This window comes from Lates calcarifer, linkage group LG10 (assembly GCF_001640805.2).
Source record: "Lates calcarifer isolate ASB-BC8 linkage group LG10, TLL_Latcal_v3, whole genome shotgun sequence".
Classification (NCBI taxonomy): domain Eukaryota; kingdom Metazoa; phylum Chordata; class Actinopteri; family Centropomidae; genus Lates; species Lates calcarifer.
This window is the reverse complement of record NC_066842.1, coordinates 18,920,494-18,945,971: the sequence shown is the minus strand read 5'-3', so window position 1 is coordinate 18,945,971 and position 25,478 is coordinate 18,920,494. Positions and strand designations below refer to the sequence as shown.

At 41.1% G+C, this 25,478-nt stretch overlaps 1 protein-coding gene across 1 annotated transcript in view; it reads right to left on the bottom strand.

The window, feature by feature from the left end:
• Positions 1-25,478, bottom strand: part of LOC108875425 (neural-cadherin) — a 78,705-nt gene that overhangs the window by 37,502 nt on the left and 15,725 nt on the right. The window contains exons 2-11 of the mRNA XM_018664373.2: positions 17,575-17,772; positions 13,902-14,127; positions 12,496-12,700; positions 11,223-11,334; positions 8,783-9,032; positions 5,865-6,007; positions 4,166-4,338; positions 2,605-2,773; positions 1,815-1,985; positions 1,201-1,373 (exon numbers count right to left, since the gene is read on the bottom strand). Coding sequence (XP_018519889.1) covers positions 1,201-1,373; positions 1,815-1,985; positions 2,605-2,773; positions 4,166-4,338; positions 5,865-6,007; positions 8,783-9,032; positions 11,223-11,334; positions 12,496-12,700; positions 13,902-14,127; positions 17,575-17,772 — 1,820 coding nt within the window. The remainder of the gene's footprint in view (positions 1-1,200; positions 1,374-1,814; positions 1,986-2,604; positions 2,774-4,165; positions 4,339-5,864; positions 6,008-8,782; positions 9,033-11,222; positions 11,335-12,495; positions 12,701-13,901; positions 14,128-17,574; positions 17,773-25,478) is intronic.

Genomic DNA, 25,478 nt, shown 5'->3' with positions numbered 1-25,478 from the left:
AATGTCTCAGACCAGCCGGGACATTTAACATTTAATGAAGTGCTTTTATAATCTCAGCTAAAGCACAAGGATTGTGGGATGATTCAAATAGCTTCTGATACCATTCTCAAATATGCAACAACTTTGTTCAGTGAGGTTTTGGGCTTAACACTCTCAATTTTGCATGAAGTCGGCGGCAAAATTGCCACAGGCTTCTAACACCAGTGTGCTAAAAAGCATGCTAAATAATAGACGGCTGTATAGTACTATATCAAGTTTCTAGCCCAAGAGCAACTCTGAGATTTGAATAAGTGAAAGAGGAAAACAAGAAGAAGAGTCTGATAGGCTACAGAAAACATGAACATTTACAACACACTGATGAAAAATTTAAAATTTAAAACATCACTGACACAGTAAATCACTTAACATGTTAGTTAGTTTTCAGCTGGAATACAATAATTCACCTTTTAAAAAGAGCTGTTTGATCTTCTTTATAATAGTTTCACAAGCATATGGCTTAGAGTTTCCAGAAGCTCTTAGTGAAGAGGTAAACGTGTTTTGCAAGTTTAATCACAAACAGAATCTTGCAGCCTTCAAATTGTTTCAGTTAATAGCCTCAAAACACATGATTCATCTTAAGCTGCTGCTTGCTGTCAGTCAAAGTCTTATCAAAGTCTCAGATAATAAATTAAAATGAAAAAGTCTTGAATTCAATATATCAAAGCCAGAGTATTTAAGATGGACAAATAGTCTTGGTCTGTGATAATTAGCTTCTTAAAAACCTGTACCATCCATTCAAAAACAGCTTGACAGCTACTGCAGAGAACAGGAGAGGTTTTTAATGCATGTTTAAAGGATAGTATTTAGTAACAGACCAATAAACAGAACTGTAGTCATCAAATATAACCACAGGAATCCCAAGCTGTTAACATCTATTTTTAATAATTTGTTTAGCCTGAATTAGTCTCTCTCCATCTTCCTTCTCTGTGGTCTTTCCACATGCAGCACCTCTGGGAGTACACATACCCCAGATTGGAAGTAGCAGACAGAGGCACTTTGAGGTGGCTCATTCATTAACTTTGTTGACACAGGCCCACAAGCCACCATGTGATACAGTTTCTCTCTTTCTCTCTCTCTCTCTCTCTCTCTGTGTGTGTGTGTGTGTGTGTGTGTTGTCTGTGTTCTGGCTGACAGGAAGCCTTCTAATAACTCCTGACTGACCTGTGATATGGGCTGGTTAACGTAGACCCATCCAGTGACAGGGTTGACCCGCAGGTACTCAGGCTGCTCCAGGGACATGGAGTAAGTGATAGCTGCATTAGTGCCAAAGTCGTCATCATGAGCTGCTACACGAAGGAAGCTGGTACCAACCAAAGTGTCTTCTCTCAGAAAGTCTGCAGGGGAAAGAAATAATGTATGTGTGCTCAGTTTGCTGGTAAAAGGGTAGAGGTTTATGAAGCTGAGGGCAAAGGATGGGAAAGGTCAAGCATGCAGGAGGTTTGTCATAATGTAAAACTAATTTAGGTTTTTAGCTCCAGGGACATCAAGGTGTTTTTTTTATGCTTATTATTTTCACACAGAGATGCAATTCATTTCAATTCTGGGGAATGAATGGTATTTCATATTTTCTTCAAATAAAACCCAATCTAGAGGCAAATTTACTGCATTCACAATCCAAAACACACTCCCCAAAATGAATTTAATTGCTAAATCAAAGTAAAAGATAACCCCCCCCCCGCAACTTACCCTGTTTACTTAAGCATTTTTAAGGGTGCTGGTTATGCTCTGCTTCAGGGATATTATTTATATTTCATTTGCATACAAGCAACACTTACACTCATAGCGCAGATTCTCAAACTTGGGGCTATTATCATTCTGGTCCAGTATTTGGACAGTGAGCTGACAGATGCCGATGAGGGGCTCCTCTGCCCAATCAGTGGCCGTTACTGTAATTGAATACTCTCTCTGCCGCTCCCTGTCGAACCGCCTGGCTGTCACAATCACTCCTGTAAATACAGAGCAATAATTAGCTTGTTCCCCAATCCTGATGCCAAACGTACACACATGAATATATCTACGCTCATTCATCCATTCAGCAATACTCCAATTCACCCACCCATGTGTACACCCATCCATCAATCCATATTACCATCCAACGGTCTATCATTCTATCTAACCATCCACCCATAAATCAAGGAAACAAGTAAACAATTATAGATGTAAGTCAAGCACTCCTTTCAAGTGAAGTGACTTTCTTATTAAATCTTGAGATGAGTCTGATAGAGCACAAACCTGAAAAAATGACTGACAGAAGTCTGACAAGTTATGACTTCAGAGCTTCTCTCTTTGCCATTCCTTCATTATGTATAATTATTTTTATATACTGAAGGGTCGTGCTGAGCTTCTCCAGATTAAATGAATGATAATTTACGGACAGATTTGGGCATTTGACTCATGTTCTTGAAGACAGATATTTGAATTATGTGAATATTTCCTCCCCTTTTGGAGTTCAACTGTTAAAGATGTCAATTAGCACTAAAATGCAGCTCTGTCTCTCTACTGTAAACTCTGTGCTCTGTCTAATTGAGACCTATTTTAGCCCCAGACAATCTGTGACTGCTCTACCTGTGTCTGGATGAATTCTGAAGGCAGGCATGGCACTGTCTCTGTGCATTAAGCCATATTTGACTTTTCCATTTGCTCCCTCATCTGCATCCACGGCATGCACTTGCAACACAAAAGTCCCCGTCGGCTGGTTCTCCAGCACTGAAGCCTGCTCACGATATTGCTGGCACTGAGATAGAGAGAGGGAGGGACAGAGGAAGAAGGAGAGACACACAAATACAAGAAACTGTTCTCATGTATGTGGGTATATTGTCAGAAAATGTTACATAAATGAGAACGCAGGGATCAAAGAAAATAAACTCATTAAGGAGAAGGTCACTACACACATACAGGGATGTATTGTGCATATAATAAAATGTAGAAGTTATAGATACACCAACGTACATTTATGGAAATTAAAACACTTGAACTGATTTCTTTTGAAGAGCCAACAGTGAACAGCTTTGTCTTAGTAAAGAATTCAATCCATTTCCCCTAATGAACATATGCCCCAGATAAAGAGCTGCTCTCTGGAGTCTTTCTTTTTTGTAATCAGATATAAATGCTAGCAACTCTTTCAACAGAATGACCATGAAAAAAAAGAAAAACAAAAGGCAAGGAGGAGTGAGAGTGAAACAGAGGGAGGGAGATGGATCAAAGGATGTGAGCGAGCGATAGAAGGAAGAATAATGCACGGGTTCATGGGATATGATGGCACAGACGGTATGGCCTGTAGGTAGCTCTTCATAAAAATCACATAATATCACGCTAGTCCAGATGGTTCTGAGGCGCAATGTGATATTTAAACACGTCAAGTTGCCAAGACTTCCAGCCCACCCGAAAGACCTCAGGAGCTTCGGCTCCGCATGAGTATGTCTTCTGCCGAAGTTCAAGTCATTCCTAATTAAGGAGGAAGTTAATTAAACAGGTATAGTATATTGTGATGATATTGCACTTTTTTTCATAAATTAATTGAAATCCCAATGGAGCGCCTAAAGATAGAGTGGGTGTGCAGGCTAATCAGAACTCATGGGAAAACAGAGCATAGAGAGACGGAGGCCAGGGAAATGAGAATGCCTGGGCAAAAAATAAAATAAAATAGGAGAGTTGAAGAGTGGGATGAGGAAGGGTAGAAAGAGTGATAGACAGAGGAATAGCTGAAGTGCACTGAGAGGGATGAGACAGAGAGGAAGATGAGAGCGCTTTCTTTGATTTGAGGTGAAAGACTGAAAACAGGGGGAAACAGCTAGCCCGTCTCTGTCCAAAAGTAACAAAATCTGCCAGTTGCTTTGTCGGGATCTCCAATGGTTGCCTGGCAACTGGTCCTAGCAACAAAATAGTACGTATTTTGTTAGACAGACCCAGACTAGCTGTTTCCCTCTTTTTCCAGTCTTTATATGGAACAAAGTTAGCCAACATTAGAGTGGTATAAATCTTCTCACCTAACTCTGACAAACAAGCAAATTTCAAGCACTTGTCATTGAGTCCAAACAAAAAAGTGAATACAGAAAAAAAAAAACCCGGGCTGAACTATTTTTGCTACATCCATGAGAAAAAGACCAAGGATGAATTAAATCCTCACCTCCTCAAATACAGGTTTGTTGTTGTTGACATCGTCAACCCCAACGATGACTCGGGCGGTGGAGGAGAGGGGGTGCGGTCCACCCGATGCATTGTCATCTGTAGCTGTTACATTCAGGACATACTCCAGCCCTTGAAGCTTGGGTAGGGGAGTGGAGCGCAGACGGATCAGCCCTACAAAGACCACAGGTCCATTAAATTACACATTATAAAACATGATCCATCCTAACAGAGCAAGTACAACCATTCCATTAGTCATTAAGCAGGATGTTATTGCCACTGTGGCCTTGCATAGCGAAGGATGCACTATCAATAAAAGCACACCAGAAGATGCACACTGCTTGCTGTTGTTCTAGAAACTGGGAGTGAGATAGCAAGCGGTGGAAATTCACCACAGAAGTCCACAGAAAGGTAAAAATCTGATATGCAGACTAAATCCAAAAACCAATTTCACAGTGGCGATCTCGTCACATTTCTAATCTAATAATTGCATGCTCTCCTCTAAAGATGCCCATCCAGCTCGAGCACTTTGAGCGAAAACATAAAGTAGTAAGTGACTTGGGTTAGAAGTTAACCAGGCTCAGCAGATGCCTATTAGCTGTTCCTCTTGCCCCCTTTGTCTGCTTTCATGTAACAGTCAAGATAAAAGGTGGGATAAAAGGATGCAGCATCTGAGTCAACATCTTTCTCGTCAACACTAATACAAAAACATCAGAGGTTGCAGGACGAGCAAGCAGCCTGTGATGTGGGGGAAACTCATTGAAGTGAGAGCATGGGGAGGTTTTTTATTCTCTTCTTGAGCTTCTATTCATCTCTTTCAATGCTCTTGATTAAAGACAACACAGCATGCTGATACACACAGATGCAAGTGCCTGACTCTCCTCTCTCCCAATTTACTTGTGTGCCTGGCTGCCCACAGAGCAGAGAAGGGTCCTAGCTCCTAATGACAATGCGTGACATTGACAGCACTGCACCACTACATTAAAATAAGTGAACTGTGGGATGTTCATGGTAATTCTTCCAGCTTAAATGTCAACCTTGTTTACAAATGCGACATGAGCTCTAGCAGCTATTCAATGAGCCAGCACTCCTCGTATATACAGTAAGTGGGAAGTGGTATAGCGGCTTCCCTTGCACGCAAAGGACGTCAGCCCTAGCATTTTCCTGCTCTGGGGATACACAGAAAGGGTAGAAAGGAATATAAAAAGACGACACAAAAGAAAGAGGAGCTGGCAGAGCGCAGCCTGAAGATTGTGAGCTATGATAGAGCAGTTGTTGTGAAATTGAATTGAAAGGGTTGGGTGACAAATGTCACAGCGATTGCCACTGGTTTCGGATCAAAGGGTAAATAAAAAAGATAAACTGTGCAGTCACCAATACTGGAAAGCACAGAAACACGGGGAACATTCCTCTCTGCACCAGCAAAAAGAAAAACCAAGTGTGGAAATTTCCTAAATAATGTCATCGTTTATATTTATGACCCCAATGAGAGAAAAAGCGGCACTCGTATTGAAATTACAGCCTTTAATATCAGCTTTCAATATCTCTCCACATTGACTTTGAAAGTAGAGGGCGTTCATTGCACACCACTGTAGCGGGAATGTATTAGAGAAAATTGAATGTGTGATTTGACGGAAAGCCTGACAATTAGAGTGAGAACTGCAAATGTGAAGCCAGGCTGGAAAATTAAGAAGTATTACCTTTCTGGCTGTCAATGACGAAGTTTCCTTCCTCATTGCCTGCTGTTATGGAGTAGATTATACCATCGCCGTCTGGGTCTTTGGCCAGAACTGTGGCGACGAGGGTGTTGGGGCCCGCATCCTCAGAGACAAACGTTCGGTATCTGCAAAGAGAGAGCTCAAGTTTAACAAGTGCGAGAAAGTCAATGATAGAAACACACACAAACATGAGATATGAATCATTTACACAGTCCAAAGCATCAGCAAGCTGATTGGACTTATGGTTGTGGCTTTTGCTTGTCACTATGATTTAACCTGTCCTCTTAGCTGGCAAGACCAGAGACAAATGATAATGTCTACTGGGATGTTGAAGTCATTGAACAAATGGTGCTTCCACATACCCAGCCCACTGTGGGCCATTTGATCCAGTGCCTTTTAAAATGTCAACAGTGATTTGCTTGCTCTGTGGTGCTGGGCAGCGAGATGCCCATCGAGACACAGGAGACTGATATACCACTGTGGTACAAAGCACAACGGGGTGGAGATGAACTGCGTGACTTGGAGGACGCGGAGATGAAGAGAAATGGAAAACAGAGCGAGAGGCGAGAGAGGAGAGAGGAGCAGGTGACAAAAAGGAAGGCTGGCACTGAAATGACAGGTAAAGTGATATGTGGGAGTAAGAGAGAGAGAGAGAGGAGCAGGATATAAGAGGGGGCGGTGTTCTCACAGAGTTTGAGTTGATTCGTCAGCAGAACTCATCCCCTGTGAGATTTTGTGCTGTATCCTCCTCTAATGCACGTGTGTGTAACTGTGTGTGTCTGTGGGGTGGTGGGTGGCGGGGGTGGTGGTGGGGGGAGTTAGTGGGGGCCTGTGTCTGCAGTGAGAAGTCAGAGGTGATTGATGGTTTACAGAGGAACGCTGATGGGTGATTCATCTCCGCCAGCCGCGGCAGTCTCCGTGGCAACATGAGTGACCTGTAATCTGTCACCCGGCTCAGAGGCCACCTCTCCGCATCTCTGTGGGATGAGACATATACACTCCCTCAGCTTTTCTTCCCAAAGCATCTCCCTACATCTCACTGAACTGTGAAGTTATACTCAGACTGAGTACGCCTGCCTGCCTGTCTCTCTGCTGGCCTGCGAGTCTGGCTATTTGCATTTCCGTAGGCTCCCTGCGTGTCTACCTCTCACTTCAATCACTTTTAGCCTCTCTACAACTCATTCAGATGTGAACTGAGAGGACATGCCGGGAAATATTAACCCGTCCAATTGCATGTCCAAGTATCTCAATTAGTTTGACACAGTATGCATCAGTCTACCTCTACATGTCTGTCTTTGTGCTGTTTTTGGACACCGTCTTCCTCTGCCCTCTCAGCATTAATCTGCATCTCAGTGAGCCACAATATGACGAAACGGCCAACACACCCTACCTGGCAAAATGCCTGCATCTCTAACTATCTGTCTGCTGGTCTGGCAAGAGTATTTGTCTGACTGCCGAGAGGCTTCTCTGTTTATCTGCATATCTGACTGGCTGTCTCCTGTCTACTCACCGCCTATGTTTTGGTATTCTCTACTTGCTTGCCCTGCAACCATGCTTCATTGTGTGTTTTTCCACCTCAGTTTCATGTTTTTTCTGCCTACATCTCCACCTCTCTGTCCGCCTGTTTGTTTGGCTCTGTGTCAAGCCACCCACCGAGACTGACACCTGACAATGCAACAAGAGCGGGTAACAAAGGTCTGCAACAGTCCTCTGTGAAGGTCATTGAAACATGACTGACAGGACAAGCGGCTTACTCGTTTGGGGAAATAAATGCAGCGGAGGCACAGTGACAGTTGCTGCCCACCCACTCACACAGCTTTGCCAAAAAGGCAGCCGAGGACACACTGGATTGCATCCGTATGTCAATTTACTGCATACCTTTCCAGAAGACCAAAAATAAACCCCGTCTGAAGCCATGTGAACGCTTTACTACAGTACTGAACATTTTTAGCAAATCTCCAGAACATGCTATGAAAGTAACAATGTCACACTTTGTTTGCAGCTTATGTGTGAGAAGTGAGTAACAGATTGTTTCAATGCCAGATGGCTGCGATTAACTCATCAAATAAAATATATTGAGTTTGTCTTAGTGGTAGAGGTTTTACTACCGCAGTGTTGATGCAAGTTGGCCACTATTCATGGCAGGACTCCCAGCATCAAATATTATTGCAATGAATAGCCTGAAGGGAGGCAGGTCTGTGATGTGTGATGTAACAACCTATATATCTGTGATGCAACTACCTTGTCTGCCCAAAGAGCAAAGCTTCGATATAATGAAATGTGATCAGCTGGTGGATTAGAGGTGAAGCGGTGCCAGCGGGAGGGATATTATTTAAACTTGTCATCTTGGTGACAAACTTTGATCTTTGCAGCTGAACTCAGGCCATGGGTAAGACTCAGTGTTTGCTTTTATGATATATGGGCAACAGTAGCAATGCATATAGCAGAACAAGTGCACCTTGGGTGTCTTGCATTTTGTGCAAATAAACTTATAACATTTACACACACAGAGACACACACACATATATACCGAATACTTTTTGTAATAGCTTATTGATTTACTAATTGCACTTTTGTGTCTTGGCCTTGCACTCCTTTTATTCTAGCATATAGTCTACTATGTTGGAGTTCTCAATAAGCTGGTATGATTATCAATAACTACATCAATATCAATCTTCTGTTAAAGTCCACATTTTGGTCCTGATTTTATTTCGGGGGAAGAATATATATAAAAAAAACATATTATGGTAAACCATTGTTATTTGGTGCAAGTTAAAAAGTAGAAAGATTCAAAATAAACTGCAAATGGCAATGTCTAACAGGAAAAATTATGGAAAAAATAGGGTTTTGTGGAAAGAATGGGAGTGTATTATGTTGGTACAAATGATAAAGCTGCTCACACAGGCTGGGAGAATTCAGGGGCTTCATCATTGACGTTTGCCATCCTCACGCGGACCGTGGCAGTGCCGGAATGAGGCTCATCCCCGCTGTCCACTGCCATCACCACAAATTCATACAGATGATTGGGCCTCTCATAGTCCAGCCGGCCCGCTGGGAAAACGGTCCCATGGGGCGAAATGCTGAAGTCCGGGCTCAGGGTGTAATAGGTGAGCTCAGCATTTAACCCCGAGTCGCAGTCCGTGGCCAACACTGGCAGGAGGAAGACACCACACAAGGACCATCAATTAACAGTTAATCGAAAGGAGCTGATGAGATGGCATCAGCTGATGAATATGTTGACATCTGTGTAGATCATTATCTCTTTATGGCCTTGCTAAACATGTAATAGATCATAAGCTTTGACAGCTACAATTACTAGCACACAAACTGCACTGTGCCCCTCCAGAATGATTACTATCATTTGCAAAAATGAGCTTAAAGACAGCAAAAAGACTCAGTGAAATGAACAACTTGTATTTCCTGCAGATAGTGTGTGGAAATGACTTTATTCTGAGGTAATTACACAGAAAAACAATAGATTTGTTTCTAATGTGTAATGAGATTTTTTTTTCTAAGATTACAACCGTAAACACTGACACCCTTGGTTGCAAAGTTAATTTAAGTCTAAGTTTGCTTTTTGGTAAGTTTCACTAAAACTCACTGTTTCCCTCTAGCTCATAACACTTTCATACTGCATATTCTTTTGATGTGTTTATTTCCTCAGTGTCAAGCACCAGCACTAGCAGCCGGTGCATCTCAATGCCTCATTCTGCTTCCATCTCAATATCTTATAATATACAGGAGTTCAAGACTAGCAATTTACTATACATTCTTTGTATAGTCTGTACAATCTGACTGAGTTATTAAATATTAAAGAACTAAAGGAATAAATTTCTGTCAAACTTCAGTGTCTCCATTTTATATATCTTCTTTTCCATCAACCTCACTGGGTAAAGTTGAACTGAGAGCCTCACTGTAAAGTATTCATCTGTGTCTTTGCCCAGTAGAAGCAGGGGTGATGGGGTAATGGAGATTTCCTTCCCTTTGTGTCTCAAAACTTTGACATTTCATTAGTTTTAGCGACTCACCAGATTAAGAACTTACCTCTTTTTCTCCCTTCTTTCAGAGTTTTTGCACACTCTATCTCAATTAAACTGTATATCCACAGAATTGTTGGAGCATTCTGTGCATTCGTCAGAGGAAACTTTATTGAACTATACCATCATACATTTGCATGGTGTATCAGCTTCAGTCTATTTGCAGCATAAAGATCTAACACTTCCATTGACAGCTCTTTCAGAAGACTCCCTGTTTTCACTCTCTCTACCTTTGATCCCTCCTTGGCTGAGATTTTCCTACCATACTGGTTGTTTTATTTTTGTGTTGATGCACTGGTTTGTATTGGGTGCCATTTTCACATACTGCTGGCTCTGCTGTGGCAACTATTTCTACCGCTCCAGGCTGTGTATTCAAATGTTTTCAGATTAAATTTGTTCCATTTTTCTCAGCCAGAATGCATCTAGAGACAATCGCCCAGCTAGAGATTCCCACGAATCGCCTATGGTAGCCCATGGGGGACAGAAGTCCCACAGGACCAGGAGCATTTGACAGAACAGCGAACAAGGTGACATGTGAAAAGAATTCTCCTGAATAATGGGGCATGTTTTTGTATTTAATGTGCATTTTCTGAGCTTTCAAGAGTATTTCTGCCTTAAGCCCCTGTTAATTTGTGAGTAAAGTATAACAGACTGTGGAAAATTCTCAAATCTTGTTGAGGTACTTTTTGTAAGAAGCTAAATATTGCAATGGAATCTCAGATATATAGTATTTTGAAACACCTTAAGCTAATTAGCACAATCAGAGGTGTTACTTTTTTTCCAGCAGCTAACAAGAAAGGGAGACGTTATCACACATGATGGAACAACTGGACCTGATTAGAAGATGTAGTACAGTAGATTTCTACTCTTCCCTCAGCACACTATGTTTCTTCATTAGTAAGTGTATTTTTTACAAATTAAGAAATTCAGCTGTCAGTCTCATAATCAATAATTCTAATGTAACTTCATGCCATAATAGATAAATTGACATGCCATTATTCATACAGCGCATAATAAATCAAAATAAATGTTTGGCATCTCTGTAGCAGCTAGTGTAGTTTAGAATAATTGAGATTATGATCACAGATCTAAAAGATCTATTAGTTTCTTTCATTACGCAAAAATGGAAGCATTACAGGTCCACAAGCCTGAAACAATGACTTAAAGTCTGAACTGCGGCTTTGGCTTTTCCCCAAAATACATCAGTTGTTTTCTTGTAGAAAAAGTGACTTTTTGGATAGTTTATCTCTCCACTTCAAAAAGAAACAGATGGATGTGAAATATGGGGTCAGAGGAGTCTCACCCTGCAGCAGAGACGTTGCCGTGGTTACAGTCTCAGGGACTCCATCGACACTGTAGATGGATTGGAGGAACTCTGGGACGCAATCATTCTCGTCCGTTATCAACACCTGAACCTGATTAGTGCCAGTGTGATGAGAGGAGAGGAGAGGAAAGGAGAGGAGAGGAGAGGAGAGGAGAGGAGAGGAGAGAATAGAGTAGAGATTACAAATACAGAATACAAAATTAGCCTCTCTTAAATAACCCTAACATCCAGGAGACAACCATATGAAATTCTCTGTAGAGGAAGCTGACCCCAAAACTTAATCTAAATTGCATTTTATAGTTTCTCGAGTTGCCAGTTCAACACATCCTTTATCTTCCACTTCATGATTTTCCTGAGTCAAAAATAGAAATGTTCTGAGCATGTGTGTGCCTCACTGTGTGTTTTTGACAAAGGCCCTTAGCCGCCCTCCGCCCTACAAGCTCCCTGTCACCACTATGTGTAAAGTGTGAAGTGACAGCTGAGTAATAGTCCTGAAATAGCTGGGATAGGTTTTCCCAGTCTCCATATCCTACTCCACGACATGCAGCTGAGCAGAAGGAGATTTTGCCTGCTAAATCTGTGGTACGAAGTGAGAACCTGAGATGATAATTGGGTAACAAAATCTGTGAATTAATAATTTAAAAGATACTGAATTCATGAATAGTTTATCTAGAAATTTGTGAATGAAGTTTTCACATTTTGAGTTCTCATGCTAAGTGCCTCGTTCCATATTTTGCACAATTCATCTCCAGATCACACTCTCGACAAAAAGCACTTAATGAGACACAGAACAAAAGAGTGAAATAAAATACAGAAAAAAACACACTTGGGCCACCCGATCCACTTGTTGTTAAAACCAGTCAGCCATGTCATTCCTGCAGAAAGCCTCAAACTCTGCTACCTCTCCTTTGTGGTTATCACCAAGTGGTGTGATGTCAGTAGGTCAGCTTTGAGATCAGATCATTGCTGTTAATGCACTCTCAGTCAGCCGATATAGCCACATAATACTGAGGTGAAAACTGGTCTGTCTGAGAGCTTTGCCAAAGTCCAGCAGGAGAGCACAACACAGAAAATTTCAGCAATACTGTAGATTTTTTCAGTTTAATTCAGGCCAGAAAGAGTAAATGCTTGTGTGACAGATGCAATAATAAAACATCACAGTGGAACTCAGCTTTGGGGTTAGTTGACCTGAGTGCATGAACTCATAAGTGACTCACATTTGCTGCCTGTATCACTCTCTAATGAAACCAACCTCTGTGGCAGCGCTGAGGCTGCCAGGCTCCTCGCTGGCTCGCACCATCAGCAGGTAGCGTCGCTGGTCACTCTCATAATCCAGCGTCCTGGTCAGACTGATCTCCCCTGTCTCCTGTCGGATGCTGAAAAGGCTACTGGGATTGATCAGCAGGCTGTAGCTGATTGGCTGCTTCTGGAACGAAATGGCAAACACCACCAGGAAGCTGTGGAACAAAGAGAAAGTGATTTTTTAAGAAAATGAAAAGCAGTCTTTACTTTTCGATTTCAGTTGCTCACATGTTGAATTAAAATCGAAAGCCTCTTTTCCAACATCAGCACTGCACTGTAATGAAATCAATTACTGTATGGCCCATTGGCTACGTGCTATAAACACGGTCAATCAGTACTCGTCAGTTCTGTGTAATAATGTAATACTATTATGCAGATATCAATGTTTGTTTTCATGGTTAAGAGAGTTTGTGTTCTCTAATAGTGTGTGATGATGATACGTCAATTCATGCTTTAGTGCACTGGTGTGACCTAATGAATATTCATCGCCATATGTCTTGACAGGTAGTGTGGGAAAATTGACACTTTAGATGAGTATGTGTCTTTATGCAAGGCTACCTTATTTATTATCGGGCTGTTTTTTAAGGGACATATATAGAAGCATGTCAGTGAGCAAATGAGTGACTAATAGTATGCTTTTTTGCATGCATTCATCCTAATGTTTGACAATTTAAAGATATGAGTGTACTGACAATAGTTTTGCAATATTGTTGCATTTTAATACTGTTCTTCATTATATTGTATTCTTATTTTGTAGTCAGGCAATTATGCATATTGAAGCAACAATAAAGAATCTGACAAGAGCGTTTGGTGATAGCCACATGGGAATAGTCCAAATAAAGGCCCCAAAGATATCACATACTGGTTTCAGTGTGCCTTAGCATTGATTCTACATGTCTCTAGACGACTGGAGAGATGGATTCTCCCTAAAGATATTCCCTTATTTGGTGTTTTGATGATGGTGGTGGAGTGTACTGTCTTACACTGAAATCTCCCATAGGTGTTCAAGTGGGTTGAGATCTGGTAACTGTGAAGGCCATAGCATATGATTCATTTTCATACTCATCAAACCAGTCAGTGACCCTTATGTTCTGTGGATAGGGGCATTGTCATCCCATTTCTCCATATATATATATATATATATATATATATATATATATATATATATATATATATATATATATATATATATCAATCATTATAATTGGCTCCAGCCCCCATGCAACCCTTAAGGATACATGGTATAGATAATGAATGGATGGATGGATATATCATTATATGTTACCTGTATCACACAGCCCTAATTCTTCCCTGCTTGTGTATGTGTGAGTGGGTGTTAGGACATGCAGTACTCACGGCTGTCCTTCAGGCGTGTTCTCTGGTATGGAGATGGCGTAGCTAATATTGGTGAATTGCGGCGCTCTGGCTCCTGCCATCACAGAGAGCATGGCAGGGGCACTGCGGCTGCCCAGGCCGTCAAGGGCCACCACGCTTAACAAGTACTCTCTGTCCCTCTGAAGCACCAGCCCTGTGGTCACCACCTGGCCTGTGTTCTTGTCCACCGCAAAGCAGCCGTCACCGCCTACGGGGAAATACATGACATTATTTTCTAGCACTGGATCCAATCCTATTCAATACTGCTGGTTTGAATACTAACTAAAGAATGTTACCCAAATGGCAATAGGTTAGACTGCCTTGTTAGGTTTGCTGAGTTAAGGCCCACAATACAGAGGGTTTTTTTTTCTATAAAACAATTCATGTTCAAATTAGCATTTAAATTCAGTCTTACTGTGCAACTGATTTATTTATCAAAACACCGGCAGTGATATGGACATGTGAATAAACTCGCCAAGACAGTAGGTAAACAAAATTTTCTGTTCTATACCACAAGGAAATGGCTTTGATTTGGAAAATAATAGAGCATTTTTTTGCAATATTAAAACCTCTTGATAGTGTGATGAATGTTCACCATGCTCTTTTCATTCTAACAAAGTCTACTCTACTATGATACAAAGCAGCTTTATTAAAATGACTCTTAAATTGCTCTTTTGTATTCAGGCGGCATGACTTTAAGCTGAATTTACATTTACATTTATTAATCTTGCAGATGCTTTTGTCCAAACTGACGAACAAATTAGGTACAATTTAAGCCACAATAGATTGAGGAGAAGCCTTCGTGAATAAGTGCTTCAAACCTCAGATCCATTAATGTTCTCCTTGACACAAGTAATGGTTGGACTAGTCGTTGTTCATTTGCAGATTGTCACCAATAAGAAGTCACTCATAAACCTGAAGAAGAGAGTTCTGGTAAGTGGGTGCTGTGTTAGTGCCATTACATAGTATCTTCTATTCTAACGTAGAAATACCTTGTTGCTCCAACAGAAACAACAAAAACAATGAAAACCTCTACATCCTCTTAACCACATCCAATTGCTATATTTTTTTCTTGATATACTTTGTTTGGAAATAATTATAAGAATAATACTGTTAATGTGTTTGTCTGAAGGTGATAAGGTGAAATCTCTTCTGTGTGTAAGAGAAACTAGCTAGAGAAACTAGCTAGCACCATACTCGAGTTGTTTGTTCAGGATAGGGTGGATAGGAAGATTTGGTGGTTCCCCGAAAGGTTCAAAAGTCAAAAGGGTCATAGGTTGCTGACAGGTCCACCTAGATAAACTAGATAAACTGGGAATCAGTTGTCACAGACCTCAGGCTTTCTATCACTGACAGCAGTGCAGTTTCAATTCATAGTTCAGCCTTGATCCTCAGTAGCTCGCTTGTTCCAAAGGCAAACAGTGACTTAAACAGCGAACTACAAAAATCATTCCCATCTGTTGGAGTTCAAACAATAAAAATCAATGAAGAAACATTTTCATTCTCAAGCTGCAAGAACATCTTCTCAATATAATATAGAAAGGATAGTGACAATGGCTCTTCTGGTGTTTTTTGTTTATGTTAAAACACATGTTGTTCTGTAATATATAATACATTTTTACTTAACACACAAAGCTTGTTAAGAAAAAGAAAAAAAAAGATGAAGGTCTTCAGGTCATTTGTAAAAGGATTATTCAGTGAACAGCTATTCACAAACTCTCAGCACCTGTACATGCTGTACATGACCTCCAATGCAGTCGCCTTTGTATCTAATGGATGTCATACAACAGTGCAAACCTGTAAACTGTACAGAATATGTACATTATGTGGTTAACTGGTTAACACAGGCTTTACTTTTGAACTATAGAACAGCTGTTTCACACTAAATCTCTGTCATTGTTTGCACCTGCTGCACATGAAATAATGGCTGATTTATTAAACTAGCTACCACTCTGCCAGCTTGCATCAGGTGACAGGCACATGATGAATAGAAACCAGTTATGATGAATCTCCTGCTAGCTTTAGTTCAGGATGAATTGTGTATACACGTACTTTTACCTCTGAACGACTTTTTAACTTTTGGGTTTTTAAGTTTATAGGGTCTCTTTGGTACATTTGTGAAAAGAAAAAATGCACTTGCACTTCCTATGGTATAAATTTGTGTTTGGTAGCTAGCAGCCTTCTTTTCATGTGTGAAACCTTCAAAAACAAAATGGGACCACTGTTCATAAAGAAAATCATTGGTGATATTCTATGTTTTTTTTTCATATCTCCAGTAAATCCCATGATAAGACCAAAACCTAATAATGTGTTAATCTGTCTCTCAATACTTTGTGACTTCTCTACCTGTCTGCAGCACTCAGCACCAAGTCCACTGGTGACTACTAAAGATAAATAATAAAGAACTGACTTATCCTTTAAGTACGATTTCAAGGTTTTTGTCCTTTACTTGAGGATTCCCATTTTAGAAGGTAACAGTATTCATTATGCTGCATAGTGAATACTGCCACTTTTGACTTTGTGGGCCACAGGATATATGTAGGATTATGTAGGATATATATATAGGATTTTCAATGGTTAAAAATGGACTTTGCTAATATTTAATGAGAAAGGAAATGTGTGCCACAAATCCATTAGATCTCAAGGATACACACAATGTGTTTAAGTGACGAACATTAATTTTTGTTTCGTTTTTCGAGAAACTCCACAGAACAGCTTTAAATAAATGATCTAAATACGTTTTCTATTACTACAAATACTAAAAAATGGGGTCAGACAGGCTGACCTTGCTCATCAAAAGGCCAGCTACTCTCATCCTCTTGAGGTTTTAAAAGTTAAGCACAGGATAAGAGGGTTTTTTTAAATACATCTTGAAACTGGGTCTAGATTATTTTGAAGGGAAACAATTTAGTTTGTACAAGCTTTTAGAGGCAAACCTCGTGCTTACATTAGTTCTTAGCATGGTCATATAGATCATGGGTACCTTGTGGTAATTGTGGTTTAATTCACATCAGGAAGCTGTGCGATGGGCTAATGTGAGTCAGAGGGAAGTCGGTAGTGTTTTGTAAAGCCCCATTGGCAAGATTAGCACATCCCCCACCATCTCTGACATGCCAACAAACCTCTATCCCCTCAGACACCAGGAGGTCTACTACTCTGGCTGATTTCCAGAAACCCACTGTGTGTGTGCTTGTATGTGTGTGTTTGCATGATTCTGTGTGTGTATGAAACAGAAAGAAGCAGACAGATAGACAACAGTGCATGATAAGTGCACAAACAAATGTGTGAAGGCCTCTGGCTGCGTCTGTGATCGAGCATGTGTGTATATGTGTGTGTAGAGAGGAGTGAGGGACCGAGATACAGAGGGAGAGAGAGACAGGGTGACAGAGAGACAGAGAAACTAATGGACACCTAAAGAGTATATGAATGCATGAATGAATGTGTGAACGCCTGTGGCTGTCCGTCTGAGCGACTGTGCTGGTGTCTGACTAGTTGGATTTATTTCCAAGGCTGTATAGCCTGTCAGCCCATTTCAATAACAACACAACCTATTTTAATACAACTTCCCCCTTACACATCTTGTGTAAGAGTGTGTGTGTTTGTGTGTGTTTGTGTGTTTGTGCCTGTGTGCGTGTGTGAACAGCAGAAAGCTTACCATCGGACAGAAAGTATTCCACCTCTCCGCTTTTGCCCTCATCCCCATCCTGAGCCTGGAGCTGGTAGACAAATGCTCCCGCAGGGGCCTCAGGGGACACTACAGCCAGGTAAGGGTACGGCTTCATATTCCATTCAGGGACGTTGTCATTGACATCAATGATCTTCAGCTTCACCTTGTTCAGGTACCAGTCTGGGCCTGGGGGATAGTGCAGAGATAGTGACGGAGCTGTGGTTACTGAAAGTGACAGCTGTCATGTAACTGTGCGTGTAGAATGGAGACAAGCAGCCAGGGGAATCCAAAGCACTGACAAGCAGAGTTCAACTGAGGGCACAGGTATGTGAGATATAAATCCTCTCCAGAAGATGGCAAAACACAATGCTGCAGGATTAGAATAAATCTCAGTGATTCTTGTATCTGTAATGTGGAACTGATGCCAATACCCTCTCAGTTGAGCTCAGAGTTTTGGTCAAAGTCAATTACCACACTATCTGTATCATGGCAATTTCCCAGCTATCTTTCCACTTCCTTTTGCTTCACCATAGCTGCTGGGTTTTGGAGATTGTTGTAAGTGGATGTCAGGAAAGCTGTTTGGGCCCATGGTGGAGGTTGGTGGACGTGACGTCATCCATCCATTCTCCATCAGGGCTCCCATCTAGGCATCCAGACACCCAGGTTCCCATGGGAGACAGCCTCAGTCACAGTCTCATCTACCAAGTCTGTGTAAAGCTACCTTGATCTTCCCACAGGGGCCATGGGATGATGCCTCATGGCTGCAGGCATTTTGTCGCTTGCACACTGCCTCAGTGGAGAGAATAAGAAGATTCCAGGAATCCAATTACCAACTCGCTCACCCTGAGCTGGGGCAGACAGCAAGAGTGCACAGCAGCGCTGAAGGAGAAGCGGTGTACAACTGCGTTGCAGTATCTATGACAGGAGTGTAGCGTGCTTTTTGTTGGAACTGATAGCAGGGGATCGTTATCCACATTAAATACCATGACACAATCTGGAAACAATGTGCCCAAAAAACTTCTGACACTGTCACGGGCCCGATCTAGGGCACTTTTTGTGTAGTATCTATTCCTGCAAAGTGGAGCAAGTCACAGAATTGTGAGCTAAGACACTATTTCTGCTGTGATCTTGTGTCAACGTGGCATGAAGGAATGTCAGAAGAGCTGCCAACCAGTTCAGTAGGTTGCGATCCACAGAGGCCATCTGCCTTACCCCAGAGAGGAAGAACCCCCTGCCAGGACAAACACACACACATACACACACAGACATAGAGATGAACACAAGCACAAAGATCTGACATACAGGCAAGTCGTCCCGTCACACCCAGACACATGTTTGCACACTTGACGGAGCTGACATTAGCATGTCTCTTTCTGTCTTCCTGTCTCTCTCTCTCTTACACACACACACACACACACACACACACACACACACAACACTGCACACTTACGCAGAGAGGTGAGTTACCTAAGGGCTAAAAATAACTATGGATTTCAAATCCCATTATGTAAAAGGTCTCCTGTGTGTGACCCCAGGCTATAAATGCACTTTTTAATCCAAGACAAAAGCAGCAGGAGTTTGCGATGCATCCTTTCACTACCTGAGGGGCTGACTCAACAGATGTGCTATAGCTGGAAAAAAAACAGTTCTACTTTGCTGGTTTCCCTAATATTCTGCAACATAATGTCTTTCCTAAGTTGATTATAGCCAATGATAGAAAACTATATATTGGTAATGAGCAGCATGTGCATACAGCAAATGGTATAAAGTCTTCAAACCTTATGAATTGCTATAATAAATCTTTTACAGCACCTAGTGTTCGCTCAAATGAGTTGGAAAGCAGAAAACAGATGCTCAGATCACAATTCCTATTTCTTTTTTAACTGGCTTACAGTTAAGATGCATTTTGATGGAAAATACAATGTGTTGCACACCAGACTAACTCTGGAGTGTTCACGACTGAAACACAATAGCTATAAAGTGTGTGACAGCTCCTAAAAGGATTGTTAGAGGGATAATAACGGAGGGAGGATGAAGCTAGAGGAGAGAATTAATCTAGCTTTCTGCTCAGGCTTTAAAGTTGCTCTGCGGAGAGGAAAGTTCTGACTCGGATCTGACGATAGTTCGTTTTGGATAAATAGCCGCTGTATCGTGGGGGCAGAGAAACTAATCAATGTTCAGATGCTATCTCCTAAAATGTCGACAGCGGCAGTTTGTGCAATTTAAGCCAGATCATCCTGCCCTGTAAGACGGAACAATCCTTTCGTGATGAATAATGAGAAAGGATAAAGATTCTATTGCAAAGTAGAGGGGTTTAAAAGGCACTTAATCAAAAAGAAATCAGAGCTTCAGCACTTAACATTTAGTCGACTATCAAATCTTTGCAGGGAGCAATGCGAGATACATTCCTTGCCTCCTGCTTGTTGGTGTCTTTCCCAGCCATGTCTCTGTGGTAATGGTGGTGATGATTTTACAAGGCTCCATCTAATTAGCTTGTTACAGAGAGACTAATCAGAGCCAAGGCAGATAATTAGAGCCTATCAGCTCTGGAATGATAATGAAGAATGTACTAGTGTGTTTGAGTGTGTATGTGTGTCTGTGCATGTGCGTGTGTGTGTGTGTGTGTGTGTGTGTGTATGTGTTTGTGAGGTGAGAGACGAGCAGGAGTGCACGTTGCATGTTCTGTGGCTGCGGACGTGTGCGACTTCTCTCTGATCTGGCGAGTTGAGAGCGGCTGTGAGCGATGCCCCATGAGCTCCAGACCGACACAATCTGCCTCACCTGACTCAGACAAAAAGATGTGATCAAATAACCAGGCAAGTCAGAGGCTCACGGGCTCTGCTGGATTTTTCAAAGTCAAATATGCTTTCTGCGCTCTGTGTGATGAAAAGCTGCTCTATACTGTACACTACAATCCCATAAGGATGAGAGCATCTGCCAGATGACTAACATAATAATGTATCATAGAAAGGTGGAGGGAAGCAGTGTGTGTGTGTGTGTGTGTGGCTGGCCGATCCTCAGTGAGTACAATGAGAGTGGTGTATGCATGAGTTATCTGTGCTTGAGAGTGTGTGTGTGTGTGTGTGTGTTCTGTATCACTGCAAGCCATTCTGTTGATGTTTCCTGCTGTTAATCCTCTCCTTGGGTAGTTGCTATATAAAGCTGCTAAGTGGCTTGCATGTATGAAAAAAAAAAAGTTGTCTCAAGTGCTTCTGTGCACATATACACTGCCCACAGTACAAGGACACTGAGTGTGTGTGGGAAGGAGATGAGAGTGAAGGAGAGAGCCACAGATACAGAAACACAAATATCTACAGAGGGAGAGAAAGAGACAGAGAGGAGGAAGAGGCAGGCAGCGTGGAGGAAGGAGCATTGTGTGATGCTTAGCAGAGTACGTAAAATAACATTACAGAGACAAGAGCACAGGGGAAGCACAACAAACAGTGTATATCACGCAACAATAGATTCAGGGAGCATCCATGTTTGGAAAGAAAACATACAGTAGCAGTGTACAGGGCACAAAAGGAGAAATTTAAGATAGAACATACAGTATAATTAATAACACAGGGTTTTTCTTATGTGTCCCTTGTTCCTTCTACATCCTGTGAGGGAGGAAATTAAGATACAAATATGTCTGTGTGGAATTAAACAAATTGCGTCTGCAAGCATAAATATCAATGGCCCGTACGAGACATGGAATTTCAGGGGTGCTTTTTAGCAGCGAGTGAATGGAAAGTGAAAATCAGCTCAATGGGGGAGTAATAAGGTACATTAACCAAATGTTTGCAGTGTTAAGGAGGCTCTATTCTAAGCCACCCACCCCCCCATCTCTGTGCTTAAAGCTGAGTGTGAAGCCGTCAGCAGGAGATCAACACGCTAAAAGCACTAGGGACAAAAATCTATTAACTCAGAGATCCCGGCACCACACACCCCGGGCTCTGGGAGCGGCTAAGAATGGCTGACACACTGACCATGTAAACACACATGCAGGCATTTTTCATCCCAGAACAATTACAAATGGTAGACGTCTTCAAGTTCTGCACTTTTTTCCACTACGAATCTGCATGTCTGCAGAAAAGGCACATGAAGGTGTTTGATAAAGCGGCCAGTATGTGTCTTTTAGCAGCTATATCTGCAAATAATTGTGGCATGGATTACAGCTGCAGGTATTTGAAATAAAAATAAAACATATTTGCAACACAGATACACAGAAAAACACTGATGTTGCATCTTAGCAGGCGTTCAAACACATCCTCCTTTAATCTGTAATATCCTTAAATGGAACAACAATTTTCAGAATTGCCTCCAAGACATATTAGAAGAAATGAAATTTGACAATGAGGAGAAAAATGACTGAATTTGTATTTTGCAAGAAAATTTCCCACTCACTTTAACACAATTGGGAACCAACAGCGAGCCACCTTCAGGGTACATCTTTAACACATTAGAGTCAGCATTTAGCCATGTTGGATTGATTTGCAAGAGAGAGATGTGTGACAGCAGCTCAATCAGAAATATCTGTTAAATAATATAATATTACAATAGTTCCCCAGTCCCACTGTGTTAGAGTACTGTTCTTCACACGTCTAGCTTCACAAGGGAGTGTGAGACACAACAGCCTCCTCACAAATTTCCTTGGTTCAAATTTAGCTCTTTTCCACAAAAAAGTGTGTGCAAATATTCTGTGTGTAATTAATTTCTTATCCTTGAGAAATTGAGGTGAGCTGTACAAAAGTTGGTGAGTCCTCAGCCTTAACTGAAGACTCACCAACTCACCAACTTTTGTATGTCTACAGCAGTTAGATAGGTATAGACAGAAAAATACAGTTAGATCTAGATAAATGCATGTCTAGATGAATGTGTATAGATAGTAACGCTTAGAATGAGCTGCAGGGAGCCAAGCAGAAAACACAAAAGATCCGCACAGCAGCAATTATTCTGGTGGTAGAGCTAAGCCCTCAATTCTATTCTTTAAGTATTTCAGATATTTTGTATACATGGATGGATGGATGGATAGATGGATGGTCAGATGGATGGATGGATGGATGGCTCTCTCCCATCAGACCTCAGACAGCTATAGCCTCTTTTCTGGTGGGCTCATTCTTTCTTGTAGTTCAGCCAAAAGAATTACAAAACTCATTCAATCCCTTTTGTTTTATTGCTTTGAGCAGAGAAAAATGTGCCCTATTCACTTCTATTCTCTCACATAAAAGAGGAGGATTTAGAGAGAAGCAAGTGTTGAATGGAGATATACTGCTACTGTATGGCCTTCAGGGAGAGGAAATATGATATAATTTAGTTTAAAATATGTTAGATTCCTTTTAAAACATACTATTTATTATGTTGAAATGTAATATTTGCTTTAAAATATTTCAACTTCTGCAAACCCACTGGTATATCTGACATTTCCATCTTTTTTCTTCATAGTAATGCACATTAAATAATGAAATGTGCTGCCTTTGTTCTGTGGTGAATCATTTGCCTTAACCTCCACCAATTAATTAATGAAACGGGGTTAGTCATTAAAAAAGACAACATTGGCTGAAAGAGAGTGTAAACACACAATAATAGCTGATTATAATTCACATTACATAGGTGTTGTTTTTGAACAGGAGAAAAAGATATACTGCCACATTGCCCCCCTCTCCACCCACATTTACTTAGTAATACTTTCAGTCCTGTGTGCTGCTCTACAGAGATGCAGACAAGGCCAGACAAGTAGCCACAACTTATAGAATCCTAATGAGGACACGGTGTGCATCATTGTCTTCTCTCTGTGGGATCCTCCATAACTCCTGGACCCAAAGCTTAAACCTTAGTAAGGCCGCACACTGCAGGCACTGCCCACACACAGGAACTCTCAGACAAAAGCAGCCAGTGTGAAAAAGAACACTCAGGCATCCCTGTGGTGTAAGTCTGACACTGTGTAATTGCAATGTCCCCAGTTTGATTCCAGCTAGGAACCTTTACTGCATGTCACCCAGCATTTTATGCCTGTCTCTACTGCCAAGTGGTGACTAACTGCAAAATGTTTTAAATACTTTACAATGCATTTTGCTATGTATTTATAGCACAAGAATTGTTAAGCAGAGGTAACAAAAACCTAAAGTCTACATTTAGTGTCAGCAGAATTCTGACACTGTGTATTTCTGTTGGTGGATATGAAGGAAAGCGTGCCCCCTCTGGAAGTGCTGATGCCCTCTGAGTGTATTTTTTTCTGAACTCAGGCCTGGGTCACTGGCTCAGAGCAGCTTTGAGTAGATCTGTTAATAGATCCCTTTCACTTGTCAAAGCACAAGTGTAAATAATAGTACTGTTGATGGCTCTATTCCATTAAGTGTCCTAGTGGGCAAGCACTATCAGCAATACCAGAGCCCTGAAACTGACTCACCTAAATGGAATGCAGCCATCGTTAATATTATTGATTCCACCTGTGCTTCTCCTACTGTGACAAATCAAAATGTCTGCTGTGAAAAGGGTCTTTTGTGTTAAAAGGGTTATTCTTATCTGAGAGAGACCGAATAATGCAGCATTTGAATTTGAAAAAGCCTCTCTTTATTTGCTTCCGACATTGAGATTGTGTAATATAATGCTTGTAAGCTGTTACATGCTGAAGCAACATGACATCATACGAATGTGAACTGACAGAAGAGAGGAGAATCAAACATACGTCCATGATGGGAACGTTAGTCACTTTCAAAGTGACTCATCAAAGTCATGACCGTGCTCAGCTGATTTAATCGAAATGTCATGTTTGCAGTGAAACAGACCATCTTCTTTCCACTATGTTGAAACTTTTCAGGTTTTAGCCCGGTAACCTCAGGCAAATGAACATATTACGCAAACGAGGTTTTGTGATGATAGGACGAAGATACTGTATCAAGTGTATATCCCTCAAAGTACTGGAATTACAATTAAACTAAAACTCTATTTAATACACACCACCACACACAAATCTTATGTGTTTTCTGAAATATCACATTTATGTAAGATTCCATATGGTTGTATACAAACAAATGACAATCTATTATTTTGCCCACATTGTACAGTATGCAAAATAAAGTATGAAAAACTCTAAATATATTCTTAAGTGGAGCCAGTCTAGGTCTCCTCCTTAACCCAGAATCATAGAGCACTACAGTATCTGATCAGTTTGCATCAGGGTTGTTGCTGAGTACAGGTTGAGAGTAAGTTTTTACAGCCAAAAACTTCTGGAAGTACAAACTGAGTCATTGGGATTGATCAGAAGCCCTTCCAACCCCCTTCAGACAGTTTAAGGGTATTTTGTGCTGTGAGGCAGGAGAAATCTTATATTCTGCACCTTTGAGATAAACATTTCACACCATCTCCTCAAAATCTGTTTACGTTTCTGAAGTACAATCTTCACATCCTTTTTTAAACATAAGTAAGGGAGAGATTACTTTCAAGTCAATAGCTGTCAATAGAGTCAGTTCCAATTTCCATCCCACCAAAACGTTTGGCTTGCTCTTAAAAGAAATGTGAGTCATGCTGTCATGGATCTTTTTAGTCATGTTGTTATATTCGTCATTCAGCAAAGTCCAACACACAAAGGAGTCAGAGTCATGGGAAGATCCATGGCTAAATTTGTTGTTATGCTTGATTATCTGTTGACAATATTCAAGTAGTGTTTTTGTTCTTGATGTCAAAATATCAGGAAATATTCTGAAAGATTTAAAGCCTGATGAATTACAGTGTGACCTCAAACACATACTGTATTCTCACTTTGTTACAGATTAAACATTTTCTTTCCCTCCCTCCTCATGCCCTTAATAGACAAAGGACACTTTATTGATCCTACACTTTGACTCTAGAGCCATTTTCTCAAATGAATTCCAAACAAAGACTGGAGAATCAGGTTCATAAATTGGAGG